The sequence below is a fragment of the Rhinoderma darwinii genome, chromosome 5, assembly GCF_050947455.1.
Source record: "Rhinoderma darwinii isolate aRhiDar2 chromosome 5, aRhiDar2.hap1, whole genome shotgun sequence".
Lineage (NCBI taxonomy): Eukaryota > Metazoa > Chordata > Amphibia > Anura > Rhinodermatidae > Rhinoderma > Rhinoderma darwinii.
Genome location: NC_134691.1, coordinates 107,460,908 through 107,476,135, shown reverse-complemented (window position 1 = coordinate 107,476,135; position 15,228 = coordinate 107,460,908). Strand labels below are relative to the sequence as shown.

Genomic DNA, 15,228 nt, shown 5'->3' with positions numbered 1-15,228 from the left:
CAATTTAGTGCACAATATGTTGTGCCCAGTTCGTGCCACTGAAGACAAATATCTCAAACTGTTAAGCCAGTTCTCCCGGGTATGGCAATGCCATATATGTGGACGTAAACTTCTGTTTGGGCACGCTGTAGGGATCAGAAGGGAGGGAGCGCCATTTAGCTTTTAGAGCGCATTTTTTGATTGGCAGTTCTGTTTGGGGTACTACTCGTATTTCGATTTATAATGTGGGGGTATACGTAAGCTGGGCAGTGTACATCAGGGCATAATAAGAGGGTATAATAATGCGGTAAATAAAAAATTCTTAGATATGTGGCCAATGTCGCACTGATAAATGGTGCCCAATCTAATCCACTTTTGAAACACTGCATATTTTTCGTCGTCAGAACTTTTTAATTTTTGCTCCTCCGGAGCGGTGTGAGGGCTCATTTGTTGCAGGACAATATGCAGTTTTTATTAGGACCATTATGGAGTACACAGAATTTTTTGTTCACTTTTTATTCCATTTTTTTGGCAAGCAAGGTGACCAAAAGCCAGCATTTCTGTTTTTTTTTGTTTTTTTTTACAGTGTTCACCCTGGGGTAATAAAATACATTTTACTTTATTCTGTGGGTCGATATGACTACGGCGATACCATATGTATATAGGTATTTTTTATGTGTTGCAGCATTTGCACAAAAAAAAAATCCCTTTTTTCAAATAATTTCTTTTTTGTGTCACCATATTCTGAGAGTCATAACTTCTTTATTTTTGCGTTGACAAGGCTGTGTAAAGACTTGTTTTATGTGGGACAGATTCTAGTTTTTATTGGTACTATTTCAGGGTACGTGCCATATTTTGATCACTTTTCATTCTATACTTTAGAAGGTATGTGACCAAAAAAACTAGCCATTCTGGCACAGTTTTTTATTATTATTTTTTGCGGTGTTCACTGTGCGGGAAAAAAAACAAAACAGTTTTATTGTTTGGTTTGATGCAGTGATACCAAACGTGTACTTAAACATTTTCATTTTTTTCCCTTTCATAAAAGACTTATTGGAAAAAAGGCAATTTTAATTTAACTTAGAACTTAAATTTTTACCCTTTTTTATAACTTTTTTTGTCCCACTAAGGGACTTGAGGACCTGCAACTCATCTTTATTCTAATACATTGCACTACAATGCAGGGCCTAATAGGCTTCCGTATGTGGCAGACCAGGAAGCCACTGTTGGCCTCCGGTTCCCATAGGCATGATCGGCATCCGTGCGACCACATCGAAGCGATGCCTATCTTAATTACTATTAATGTGAGGCACATGGAGGTTAAATTCATCGTCACACCTCGTGCCCCACAATAAGGGCTCGTTTACACGAGCGTGTTATACATCCGTGCAACGCGCGTGATTTTCACGCGTGTCATACGGACCTGTGTTAGTCTATTGGGGCATGCAGACAGTCCGTGAGTTTTGCGCAGCGTGAGTCCGCTGAGAAAAACTCACGACATGTCCTATATTTGTGCGCTGTTCACGCATCACGCACCCATTGAAGTCAATGGGTGCGTGAAAATCACACGCACCACACGGGAGCACTTCCGTGGGATGCGCGTGATTCGCGCAACAGCAGTCAAAAGTATGTTTGAAAAACAGAAAAGCACCACGTGCTTTTCTGTTGATAAACATCCAAACGGAGTGTCATGATGACGGCTGCGCGAAAATCACACAGCCGCACATCCTATGTGATGACACACGGAGCTGTTAAGTGCATTTTGCGCACGCAAAACGCAAACGCTCGTGTAAACCAGGCCTAAGTGATAGAAAGCAGTTTTTATTTTATTTTTTACAGAGTACACATCATAAATTATGCAAAAAAAAATTTGTGCAGGTTAATACAGCCGCGCCAATACCGAATGTGTATATTTTATGTATTGAGATTTTAATGTTTATTGTAAAAAACGTGTTTGTGTATTTTTTTTTAAATTGAACATTACTTTATGTTTTTACTTTATTTTTTAAACTTTAACTGGTTCCCGACCGCTGGCTGTATTTCTACGGCCAGCGGTCAGGGTCCTTAAAACCCGAGCCATAGACTTTTTACGGCTCGGGTTTTAACTTGCTGCCCGCGCGATCGGGCAGCTGAATGTCGGGTCTCCGGCTGTCAGTGACTGCCGGGGACCCTGAGGAGAGGATAGAAGCAGCTTTCGCTGCTTCTGTCTTCTCTGATGACTTGTACACAGCGCTCAATGAACGCTGTGTATAGGAATAGAGACAGCAGCAGCGGCGCTGTCTCTATTCCTCCCGGTGATCATGTGACTGGTCACATGATCGCCGGGTGCCGTTACTGACAGACTGCTGCTGGGTCTAACTAGACCCAGCACTGCCCTATTAGTGACAATCGTCACTATGAGAGGGCTGATTTCCCCTGTAACTGGGGCTGCTGTGCAGCTCCAGTTACAGTGGAAAAACATGGTGTAAAAGAAAGGGAAAAAATATTAAAAGTTCCCCAAAGGTCTTTTTTGACCTTTGAGGGACAGACCATAGTAATAAAAAAAATAGTAAAGTGCAAAAAAAAATTAAATAATAAATACACATAAAATACCCACCCCAAAAAAAACGTCCCCCTCCCCGCCAATCATTGTTGTAACGCTAGCGCTGACCCAATTACCCTAATATAGACATGTAATATATTAAAATTTACGGTAGACAATGACAATCACAAATAAAAGGTCTATTTTAGGGTAAAACTATATTACCAAAAAAATAGCTGAAACGTAAAAAAGTTTATTTTTTTACTATTATTTTCAAGTCATGATGCGTTAATGGGTTAAAGTCCAAACTATTAGAACATTATTTAAAGAGGCTCTGTCACCACATTATAAGTGCACTATCTCCTATATAATGTGATCGGCGCTGTAATATAGATTACAACAGTGATTTTTATTTAGAAAAACTATCAATTTTGACCAAGTTATAAACCTAGTTTAGATTTATGCAAATGACTTTCTTATTGCCCAACTGGGTGTTTTTTAACTTTTGACCAAGTGGGCGTTGTGGAGAGAAGTGTATGACGCTGACCAATCAGCGTCATACACTTCTCTCCATTCATGTCCATTTGTACTCACTTACAGCATGATCTCGCGAGATCATGCTGTGCTGTCACATACACCCATATTAACTTTACTGAAGTGTCTGGAGAGTGAATAGAAACATCGCTTCCAGCCAGGACGCAATGTCTATTAACACTCCCGACATTTCGGTAAAGTTTGTGTGGGACTTTCTCATACAGCACATCGAGATCATGCTGTGCTGTCATTTACAGTGTGAGATCGCGAGATCACGCTTGCTGTCATTAAGTCCCACACAAACATTACCGAAGTGTCGGGATTGTGAATAGACATCGCGTCCTGGCTGGAGGCAATGTCTATTCACTCTCAAGACACTTCAGTAAAGTTAATTTGGGTGTATGTGACTGCACAGCATGATCTCGCAAGATCATGCTGTGTGTGAGTACAAATTGACATGAATGGAGAGAAGTGTATGACGCTGAGTGGTAAGCGTCATACACTTCTCTCCACAAAGCCCACTTGGTCAAAAGTTTAAAAAAAACGCCCAGTTGGGCATTAAGAAAGTCAATAGCATAAATCTAAAATAGGTCATAACTTTGTCAAAATTGATCGTTTTTCAAAATAAAAAAAAACACCCCTGTTATCTACATTACAGCGCCGATCACATTATGTAGGAGATAGGGCACTTATAATGTGGTGACAGAGTCTCTTTCGCTCGCATGGTCAACGCAGTAAAAAACAAAAATTAAAAAAAACAGCTGAATCGCTGTTTTTTGGGTCACATTAACACTAAAAAAAAAATACCAATAAGCTCATCCCGCAAAAAATAAGACCTCATACCGCTCAATCCAAAGGATAAAAAAAAAAGTTAAGGCTTTGAGCATATGGAGACAAAACTTTTTTTTTTACGAATAGTTTCTGTTTTCTAATAGTAAAATTTTTTTAAAAAAATGAATAAAATTCAAAATTGGTATCACGGTCATTTTATTTACCAGCAGAATAAACGTTTAACAAACTTCTGACATATCATAGTGACATGTCAGAAGTTTTGATTGGTGGGGGTCCAAGCACCGAGACTCCCACCAATCGCTAAGACTAAGCCGCTGAAGCGCTTGTGCCATTTTGTTTCTGTAAGGCTGGGTTCACACGACCTATTTTCAGACGTAATGGAGGCGTTTTACGCCTCGAATTATGTCTGAAAAAATGGCTCCAATACGTCGGCAAACATCTGCCCATTACTTTCAATGGGCTTTACGACGTACTGTGCCGACGACCTGTCATTTTACGCGTTGCTGTCAAAAGACGGCACGTAAAATTACAGCCTCGTCAAAAGAAGTGCAGGACACTTCTTGGGATGTAATTGGAGCCGTTTTTCATTGACGAGTAATTACATCTGAAATTCAGGAGCTGTTTTCTCCAGAAAACAGCTCCGCAATTTCAGACATAATTGCAGTTATCGTGTGCACATACCCTTAGACTTTTTCTGGAAGTCAATGTATCGGAGGACGGGCTCATAGATACATTGATTTCCAGAAAATGTCGAACAGAAACGAAGCGGCTGAGCGCTCACACAAGCTTTTCAGCTGCTTCGTTCTAGCGATTGGTGGGGGTCTCAGTGCTTGGACCTCCAGCAATCAAAACTTCTGACATCACTATGACCTGTCAGAAGCATGTTAACAGGTTCCCGACCGCTGGCCGTATAAATACTCAATAAAAATGCCCCTTAAAAATAATAAAATGAATCCTCTGCTAACCAGTTCCCACGATGAAATAAGCTGCTCAGGCTAAAGGCCTTTTCACTCCAGTGGCCTTCGCCGTGGTGACATCACTGTAGTGCACCCGTCTGCACGGAGGTACCAGTGTCTTGTATGCCACAGGCTTGAAGTGGTCAGTGACCTGCAAGATTGAATGGTGGGACAGGTAGCCAACAGCTCTTTACTTCGCTCCAGAATTCAACTGTGTCCGTATCCTAAGGACAACCAAAAAGTTACCCACTATGACACCCCTGATTTGGCCAGATGACATCCATGATTTTACCATGTCAATTACTTTTTTTCTGTCCTACCACACTTCTGTACATTGCAGCGAAGTTCAAAACTCTTCTATCCAGGTGAGACACATGGGTCATCGATAGAAAGTTTAACAGGTTCCCGACCGCTGGCCGTATTTATACGGCCAGCGGTCAGGGTCTCTGAAGTCCGCCGTATAGACTATTTACGGCGGCACTTCAGAGACTGTGCACGCGCGATCGCGTGCACACAGCTCTGTGCCCTGGCTGTTGCTAACAGCCATGGGCACTGGGCAGAATGTCAGGGGCCAATCTTTTGGCCCCTGAACATGTGATCGCTGTGACAACCAATCACAGCGATCACATGCATTTCTGCATAGAAAACAGTGTGCACGCGATCGCGTGCACACAGCCCTGTGCCCACAATGTTACCAACAGCTCTGGGCACTGGGCAGAGTATCAGGGACCAATCTGATGGTCCCTGAACATGTGGTCGCTGTGAAAACCTATCACAGCGACCACATTTGTTTTATTTTGACTTTTCTGGCAGTAAATCTCCTGCCTCTTTTCTTCTCCTCAAACATTGTTTCAGTTTGAGGAGAAGAAGAGACTCGGGAGAATTGCTGCCAGAAGATTACAGTTACAGTTACACAAAAAATACAGTTACACTCTAAAACATTCTCTGTATAGATAGATTTCTATCTATCTATACAATCTATCTATCCATCTATCTTTTTTTCTATATATCTACCTTTCTATCTTTTATTCTATTAGAATAGGCAGGTAGGGAGTATATAATTATATATATCCACATATATATAATATATATAGCAATAGCGGTTTATTTTTTTGTTAGCGGTAGTGTAGATATATATAGCAGTTAGTTTGTGTGTTTTATATAAAAAAAACAACAATTTGTTTAGTTAGTGTTAGTGTTAGTTACGTTATGGCGAGGAAGTTGTTTAGCGCCGAGGAGGCATACGCCATGCTGTGGTCTGAGTCGGAGACCGCATCAGAGATGGCGTCCGAGATGGAACCTGTTTTAGGTAGTGACGATGACAGCGTCACTTCAGGTTCATCTTCAGGGGACGTTGTCCCTGATGCAGTTGAAACTGCAGAACTTGAAAGCGCAGGGCCAAGTAGCGCTGTAGCACGGGACAGCCTGGTCCCTTCAGTCCAGGCTCTTGTATGGGCACCTGCCCCATCTTTTGGGCCTAGAATCCACGGATTTACTGCCACTCCTGGCATAACCGTGGACAATACAAATTTTGTCCAAATGGATTACTTCCATTTATTTATAACGGACGACATCCTAAATCAGATTGTCCACGAAACAAATTTATATGCCACTCAATATATAAGGCAGAAACCTTCATCCACCCATGCCAGAGATTGGACGCCCACCAATTTGCTGGAATTAAAAAAAAATTTGGGGCTCACCCTAAATATGGGTATTGTCAAAAAGCACTCCATTAGGTCTTACTGGTCAACAAGACCCGCCCAAGCCACCCCAGTATATTCTGCAGTAATGCCCAGGTCTCGTTATGAGACAATAATGAGGTTCCTCCACTTCAATGACAACGCACAGGCCCCCCCAAGTACCGATGCAAACCGGGATCGGTTGTTCAAAATAAGACCGCTAATAAATTCCCTGAATAATTTATTTCTGCAACTCTACACCCCTGAGCAGAATGTAAGTGTGGACGAATCCCTCCTCAACTTTCATGGCAGACTTAGCTTTCGCCAATATCTACCTTCAAAAAGGGCAAGATATGGCGTTAAGCTCTACAAATTGTGTGAAAGCGGGTCAGGATATACCACCGCCTTCAGAATTTATGAAGGGCGGGACCGCACAATAAATGTTCCTGGATGCCCCCCTGATCTTTCCACCAGCAGTAAGATCGTGTGGGAGATAATGCAGCCTCTGCTTCACAAGGGGTACCACCTGTACTGTGATAATTTATATTCGAGTGTGCCCCTGTTTAGGTATTTGCATGCTGCAAGGACTGGGGCATGTGGTACCATGCGCAAAAACAGAATTGGTTTTCCACAGCAATTAGTGGGGAAGCGCATGGTAAAGGGGGACTCCTGTGCTTATGCATCTGAAGAATTGCTGGCGGTCAAGTTCAGGGATCGCAAAGATGTGTATGTGCTAAGCACGATTCATACCGCAGGAACAGTGGCAGTGAGGGAAAGGGGGGCAACATCGGACAAGCACAAACCAGTGAGCGTGTCCGAATATAACAAGTACATGGGGGGGGGGGTGGATTTAAGCGACCAGGTTTTACAGCCCTATTTAGTAAAACGCAAAACTAAAACCTGGTACAAAAAAGTGGCCATTTATTTGTTACATGTGACCATCCACAACTCATTTGTGCTCTACAAAAAAAACAGAGGCAGAGACACATACCTGGATTTCCAGGAAAAAATTATTGAAGGCCTCATTTTTGATGTTCAGGACACCCGAGAATGCCCCCAGTCTGGGGATGTCACGCGACTGACTGAAAGACACTTCATCAGTCGGATTCCCCCAACACCAACCAGAAGCAACCCTCAGAAAAAGTGCCGCGTCTGCAGAAAAGACGGGCACCGCAAAGATTCCCGATATTTCTGTCCCTCATGTCCCTCACAACCAGGCCTGTGCATTGAGCCATGTTTTAAAAAATACCACACTGTTCTGAATTATTAGATTTTAGTTAATTCGTTGAAAATATATTTGCCCTACATTACGTTTTTATTTTTCCCCTGATTTTACTCCAAGGGTGAGGGAGGGAATGGGTGGGGGGTGGATGTCATGTTTGCATATTCTCTAAAGTTCATCTGCTGGAGGGCTCCATTTGCATAAACCTGCAATTTCTTATTTTAGAAAACCCAAAAAAATAAATTCCCATTATACCCCTAGATGAATATTTTGGGATTTCTGCTTCAAGAGCAGATTTTTTGGAAGTGTTATAGAAACTCTGTTGAGTTTTGTAAAACCAGCTTTGAAAAAAAAGCGATTTGTGAAATAAGCTTCTTCTATCGTCCGCCCTCCTACATCTCTATGTGATAAATAAGACACACATATTCGGTATTCCCATGCTCAGGAGAAGTGGCAGAATGTGAAAGGAGATGAATTTTGGCCGTGGTCTATGCCGTGTGTGAAAAATGCTGGTATATACTGACGCATTTGCTAAAAAATTGCTAATTTTATTTTGATCCATCTTATTCAAGAAACTTTCAGAAGAAAACTGGACTGTCTAAAAATATGATAAACCCCTTGAAAAAAAACCTTGTGGGGTCTACTTGCGTGAATGAAGTAATTTATGGGGTGATTCTAATCCTTCAGCAGCATTAGGCCCCCCAGAAAACAGTATGCGGCTATAAAGTCAAGTGCAGAATTCCTGGACCGAAAAGGCCAAAAAGCCTCCTTTTATGCCAAGCCCTGGCACATGCCCGTGAATAAAGCACACATATTTGGTATCCCCATGCACAAGAGAAGTGGAAGAATGTGAAATGCGATGAATTTTGTCCGTGGTCCATTTTGTGTGTGAAAAAGCTAGCATAAACTGACGCATTTGTTAAAAAAAAGGTAATTTTATTTTGTTCCATCTTATTCAAGAAACTTTCAGAAGAAAACTGGACTGTCTAAAAATATGATAAACCCCTTGAAGGAAACCTTGTGGGGTCTACTTGTGTGAATGAAGTCATTTATGGGGTGATTCTAATGTTTCAGCAGCATTACACCCCCCAGAAAACAGTATGCGGTTATAAAATCAAATGCAAAATTCCTGGACCGAAAAGCCTCCTTTTATGCAAAGCCCTGGCACATGCCCGCACAGTGAATAAGGCACACATATTTGGTATCCCCATGCACGGGAGAAGTGGAAGAATGTGAAAGGAGATTCATTTTGTCCGTGGTCCATACCGTGTGTGAAAAATGCTGGCATAAACTGGCGCAATTGCTAAATTCTTGCATTTTTTTCCAATTTTGCCCACTTTAGAGACAAAAATAAAAATGATATATACTGACAAATGCCACTAAAACAAAGCCCTATCTGTCCTTTAAAAAGAGTGTAAAATTCAAAGATGAACTTTATTCACCTGCTGAGTTATAGTCATCTAAAGAAGCGCATAGCAAAATTGTGAAATTTGCTCTGGTCATTTAGCTGTAAAACAGCCTAGTCCTTAACCGGTTAAACATTCAGCTACACTTTAAGACCCCATGCACACGACCGTAAAAACGCCCGTAATAACGGCCCCATAGACTTCTATTGGCCACTGGTACCTTCCCGTTTACTTACAGTAAGGCCTCATGCACACGACCGTAAAAACTCCCGTTATTACGACCCGTAATAACGGGCTCATAGACTTCTATTGGCGACGGGTGCCTTCCCGTTTTCTCACGGGAAGGTGCCCATGCCGTTGAAAAAGATAGAACATGTCCTATTTCAGGCCGTATTAACGGCACGGACAGTCCATAGAAGTCTATGGAGCTCTCGTAATGACGGGTGGCTACATGTGTGCACCCGTCATTACGGCAGCGTTGCTAAGCGACGTCAGTAAATAGTCACTGTCCAGGGAGCTGAAAGAGTTAACTGATCGGCAGTAACTCTTTCAGCACCCTGGACAGTGACTACCGATCAGTATAAACCTGTAAAAAATAAAAATAAAAGACTTTCATACTTACCGACAACTTCCTGCTTCCTCCAGTCCGGTCTCCCGCCCGTTGCCTTGGTGACGCGTCCCTCTCGACATCCGGCCCGACGTCCTGGATGACGTTTCAGGCCATGTGACCGCTGCAGCCAATCACAGGTCAATCACAGGCTGCAGCGGTCACATGGACTGCCGCGTCATCCAGGGATGTCGGGCTGGATGTGAAGAGAGGGACGCGTCACCAAGACAACGGCCGGGTAAGTATGAATTTCTTTAACTTTTATTACAGAAAAGGCTGTCCCTTCTCTCTATCCTGCACTGATAGAGAGAAGGGGCTGCCGATTAGTGCAGTGCTATTTTGCCGCCAAAAACGTGCCCGTAAATACAGGTGGAATACGGGTGACACCGGACCCATATTTACGGGCACGGGTTCGTAAATACTGGTGCAAAACGGGTGGAATACGTGTGACACCGGACCCGTATTTACGTCAGTATTTACGGGTGGGAAAAAATACGGTCGTGTGCATGAGGCCTAAGGGCTAATGCACACAAACTTATTTTTTTCCTGGTGTAAATACGGGTCCTTTGTCACACGTATTCGACCAGTATTTACAGACCCGTGCCCGTAAATACGGGTCCGGTGTCACCAGTATTCCACCTGTATTTACGGACCTGTTTTCTCTGCACTAATCAGCAGCCGCTTCTCTCTATCAGTGCTGGAAAGAGAAGGGGCAGCCATTTCGGGCAGAGTTTCCGCAGCGATTGTAAGTAAAAGAAGTCCATACGTACCGTTGTCTTGGTGACGCGTCCTTCTTGACATCCAGTCCTACCTCCCTGGAGGAACATGTGACTGCTGCAGCCTGTGATTGGCTGCAGCGGTCACATGGGCTGAAACATCATCCCGGGAGACCGGACTGGAGGAAGAAGCAGGCAAGTTAACTTTTAATACTATTAACTCCAGCGGTAGTCACTGTCCCGGGTGCTGAAAGAGTTACTGCCGATCAGTTAACTCTTCCAGCACCCTGGACAGTGACTATACCCTGACGTCGCCTAGCAACGCTCCCGTAATTACGGGTGTACACACGTAGCCACCCGTAAATACGGGAGCCCTATAGACTTCTATGGGCATGCTCGTGCTGTTATTATAGCCTGAAATAGGACATGTTCCATATTTTTCAACGGCACGGGCACCTTCCCGTAAGCATACAGGGAGGTACCCATGGCCAATAGAAGTCCATGGGCCCGTAATTACAGGCGTTTTTACATTCGTGTGCATGAGGGCTAAGATGCCTGTGCCGTTGAAAAATATAGAACATGTCGTATTTCAGGCCGTAATTACGGCACGGGCAGGCTCATAGAAGTCTATGGGGCTCCAGTAATTACGGGTGGCTATGTGTGTGCACCCGTAATTATGGGAGCGTTGCTAGGCAACAGGGTATTCCCCGGTCTGCAGGCTCATGCCTAATTTGAATTTTTGAATAAAGAGAAGCAGAGAAAACAGGTGTGTAAATACGGGTGACAACAGACCCGTATTTACAGGAGGAAAAAAATATGGTCGTGTGCATGGGGCCGAGTTGAGGTTTTTACTGCATGGTGGAAAGCCGTAAAAATAAAACCCAAAAACAATGGAGGAATTGTATTTTTTTTCCAATTCCACCACAAAGATTTTTTTTTTTTTTCAGTTTCCCAGTACAATAAATGGTGCCAATAAAAACTACAATTCCTCCCACAAAAAACAAGCCCTCACAGCACGCTACTGACTGAAAAAAAAAAAAAAAAAAAAAAAAAAAAGTTATGGCTCATAGAAGGTGGAAAATGGAAAAAAAAAAAAAAGTTTGCTTGGACTGTAAAGAGATGAAACAAGAATGGGTTAGTGATGTAGGACATGTTATGAGCACCAGTGGTACATCATTATATGGCATGTCACACTTATATAAACAGAATATAGATGTACAAGGACGACGCCTACATAACCCATACAGAAATACTATGTACAGTGAAAGGACAGCGGAGAGCACCACTACCTGCCACCGTGTAAATGCCCCCCTCACCCCTCATGGCAACGGTCCCAGTACATACCTCACAGACGTCTGCGCGAAACTCCCGATAGCCCTCTCGAACCTGCAGACTCTTCTCCTCACAAGAGGACTGTTTCAAGCGGCGGTCAAACAAATAAACAATTACAGGGTGACGGGTAACCCCACCACTATTCTGCCCCTCAGCCATATCACTGGCTGCAAAAGAAGGTCACTAGTGCTTCAGCACCCGCCAGCCGTAAAATGGTACCAGAACACCGTTCTACAGTACAATCCCCGGGCACTAGGTTCAAACGTGGGCCTGTGACGTCACATCCGTCAGCCAGAACTCCTTGCGTGCAGTTCCGAGTATGACAGGAAAACGTCGTGCGCGCGCCCCTGACTGAAAAACCCACTAAGGAGAGGTGGAGAAGTATGGCGGTTCCTAGTGATTGGTGTAGAACGTATCAGCGCGGGAAATCTGTCATGCGTGTCACTAATAAAGCGATGAGAACCGGAGTAATTGCCAAGTGCAGCCAATCAGAACACAGCTTTCGCTTTCCCTCATGCTGTAACGCAGAGTTGTGATTTGCATATTTTCGAATTCCACTGTACTTCTTCCATGTACCCGGGTTTAAAAGGCATTCTATTGGTCCAGTCTCCTAAATACCCGCCCGTTCAACTTTTGCTTACGCCGCAATGCCCCATTTACTTCATGTTATTCCTCTATGCCCGCGGCTCGCGCCCCCCCCCCCCCCTTGATGGTATATACAGTGATTACAGGGGTTACATAAATACAGGGATGATTGGGGTTATATAAATACAGGGATGATAGGGGTTACATAAATACAGGGATGATAGGGGTTACATAACTACAAGGATAATGGGGTTACATAAATACAAGGATAATGGGGTTACATAAATACAAGGATAATGAGGTTACATAAATACAAGGATGATAGCGGTTACATAAATACAGGGATGATGGGCATACCTCCCAACTTTTGAATTCGGAAAAGAGGGACATTTTAAGCCACGCCCCCTAACCACGTCCAATATCCCGCATCAACACATCAAATCGCGGCCAGATCCTTCTGCAAATAACGCACGCACATTCTCACTGCGGATCTCTAGACTGTGGATATCACAGATATTATGGATCCGGTTATATCGTCTTTGTGTTACTTTTCCTATCTTGGGTTTAACATTTGGTCATCACGGCGGCAGCAGCTGCAGGACAACTTTTTTCCAGTTGTGTAACTCTGCTACCGGTCAATGGGAAAATCATCCACCTGAGCCCCCCTGTAGATCGCTCCACACACAGCCCCCCTGTACATAGCTCCACACACACAGCCCCCCTGTAGATTGCTCCACACACAGCCCCATGTACATAGCGCCAGATACAGCCCCCCTGTAGATAGCTACACACACAGCTCCCCGTACATAGCTCCACACACAGCCCCCCTGTACATAGCTCCACACACAGCCCCCCTGTAGATAGCTCCAGATACAGCCCCCCTGTACATAGCGCCAGATACAGCCCCCCTGTACATAGCGCCACACACAGCCCCCCTGTAGATTGCTCCACACACAGCCCCCCTGTACATAGTGCCAGACACAGCCACCCTGTAGATAGTTCCAGATACAGCCCCCCTGTAGATAGCTTCAGATACAGCCCCCTGTAGATAGCTTCAGATACAGCCGCCCTGTAGATAGCTCCAGATACAGCCCCCCTGTAGATAGCTCCAGATACAGCCCCCATGTAGATAGGTCCAGATACAGCCCCCTGATAGCTGCAGAAACAGCCCCCCTGTAGAAAGCTCCAGATACTGCCCCCCTGTAGATAGCTCCAGATACAGCCCCCTGTACATAGCGCCAGATACAGCCCCCCTGTAGATAGCTCCAAATACAGACCCCTGTAGATAGCTCCAGACACAGCCCCCCTCTAGATAGCGCCAGATACAGCCCCCTGTAGATAGCTCCACACACAGCCCCCCTGTAGATAGCTCCAGACACAGCCCCCCTGTAGATAGCTCCAGACACAGCCCCCCTGTAGGTAGCGCAACACACAGCCCCTGAGGCCTTATTCACACAACAGGGTCCGAGTGTCGGCCGATGAAAACAGCCGTTTTGCATCCATTCCGGGCCGTGTTGCCGTTTTTAACGGCCGATTTTGACCCGTTTTGCATCCATTTTTTTCCCTGTCCGTTTTAAAATCTGATGAATTTCATTTAAATTTGTTGCTACACACTTACCTCTGTAGATAATGCCACAGCCCCCCTGGTAGGTAATGCCATCCAGCCCCTTGTAGGTAATGCCACCCAGCCCCCTGTAGGTAATGCCACCCAGCCCCCTGTAGGTAATGCCACCCAGCCCCCTGTAGGTAATGCCACCCAGCCCCCTGTATGTAATGCCACCCAGCCCCCTGAAGGTAATGCCACCCAGCCCCCTGAAGGTAATACCACCCAGCCCCCTGTATGTAATGCCACCCAGCCCCCTGCAGGTAATGCCACCCAGCCCCCTGTATGTAATGCCACCCAGCCCTCTGCAGGTAATGCCACCCAGCCCCCTGTAGGTAATGCCACCCAGCTCCCTGTATGTAATGCCACCAAATCCCCTGTAGGTAATGCCACACAGCCCCCTGTAAGTTGCACCCATCTCCCCCTTCCAGGAGAAGTCACTGACTTCAATGTCCATATAGGGACAGTGTAGTCACTGACCTCCTGGAGAGGAATTCCCGGCCACAGGGTCGGGGATTCAGCTTCAGAAGTGAGTGACATCACTGTGTCCATATATGGACAGTTTGGTCACTCACTTCTTCTGTAGCGGAATCCCCGGCCACAGGGTCGGGGATTCCGCTTCAGAAGTGAGTGACGTCACTGTATCCATATATGGACAGTGTAGTCACTCACTTCTCCTGTAGCGGAATCCCCGGCCATAGGGTCGGGGATTCCGCTTCAGAAGTAAGTGACGTCGCTGTATCCATATATGGACAGTGTAGTCACTCACTTCTCCTGTAGCGGAATCCCCGGCCATAGGGTCGGGGATTCTGCTTCAGAAGTAAGTGACGTCGCTGTGTCCATATATGGACAGTGTAGTCACTCACTTCTCCTGTAGCGGAATCCCCGGCCATAGGGTCGGGGATTCTGCTTCAGAAGTAAGTGACGTCGCTGTGTCCATATATGGACAGTGTAGTCACTCACTTCTCCTGTAGCAGAATCCCCAATCCCGGCCGGGGATTGGGGATTCCGACTCTTACAGGGAGCAAAAAAAGACCCTCCTCCTCCTCCTCACATGCACTCTGCTTTTACTCACCGTCAGAAGAAGGCAGGAGTCTTGCAGCAGCGTTCTCACTGGTGTCGATGCCAGCCCGGGAGTGGACCAGTCCAGTCACCTGACCGGTGAGGTCAGGTGACAGGTCAGGTGACTGGACTGGTCCACTCCCGGGCCGGCATCGATCCCAGTGAGAACTCTGCCGCAAGACTCCTGCCTTCTTCTGATCGCTGCTGCAGTCAGCAGCGATCAGCTGTTTT

General features: G+C 45.1%; 1 protein-coding gene across 1 annotated transcript in view; it reads right to left on the bottom strand.

Moving 5' to 3' along the window:
• SMCHD1 (structural maintenance of chromosomes flexible hinge domain containing 1) overlaps positions 1 to 12,164 on the bottom strand; it is a 312,622-nt gene extending 300,458 nt beyond the window's left edge. Inside the window, exon 1 of the mRNA XM_075826377.1 lies at positions 11,760 to 12,164. Within this exon, the coding sequence (XP_075682492.1) occupies positions 11,760 to 11,906 (147 nt within the window). The 5' untranslated portion in view covers positions 11,907 to 12,164. The remainder of the gene's footprint in view (positions 1 to 11,759) is intronic.
• Between the last annotated feature and the right edge of the window lie 3,064 nt (positions 12,165 to 15,228).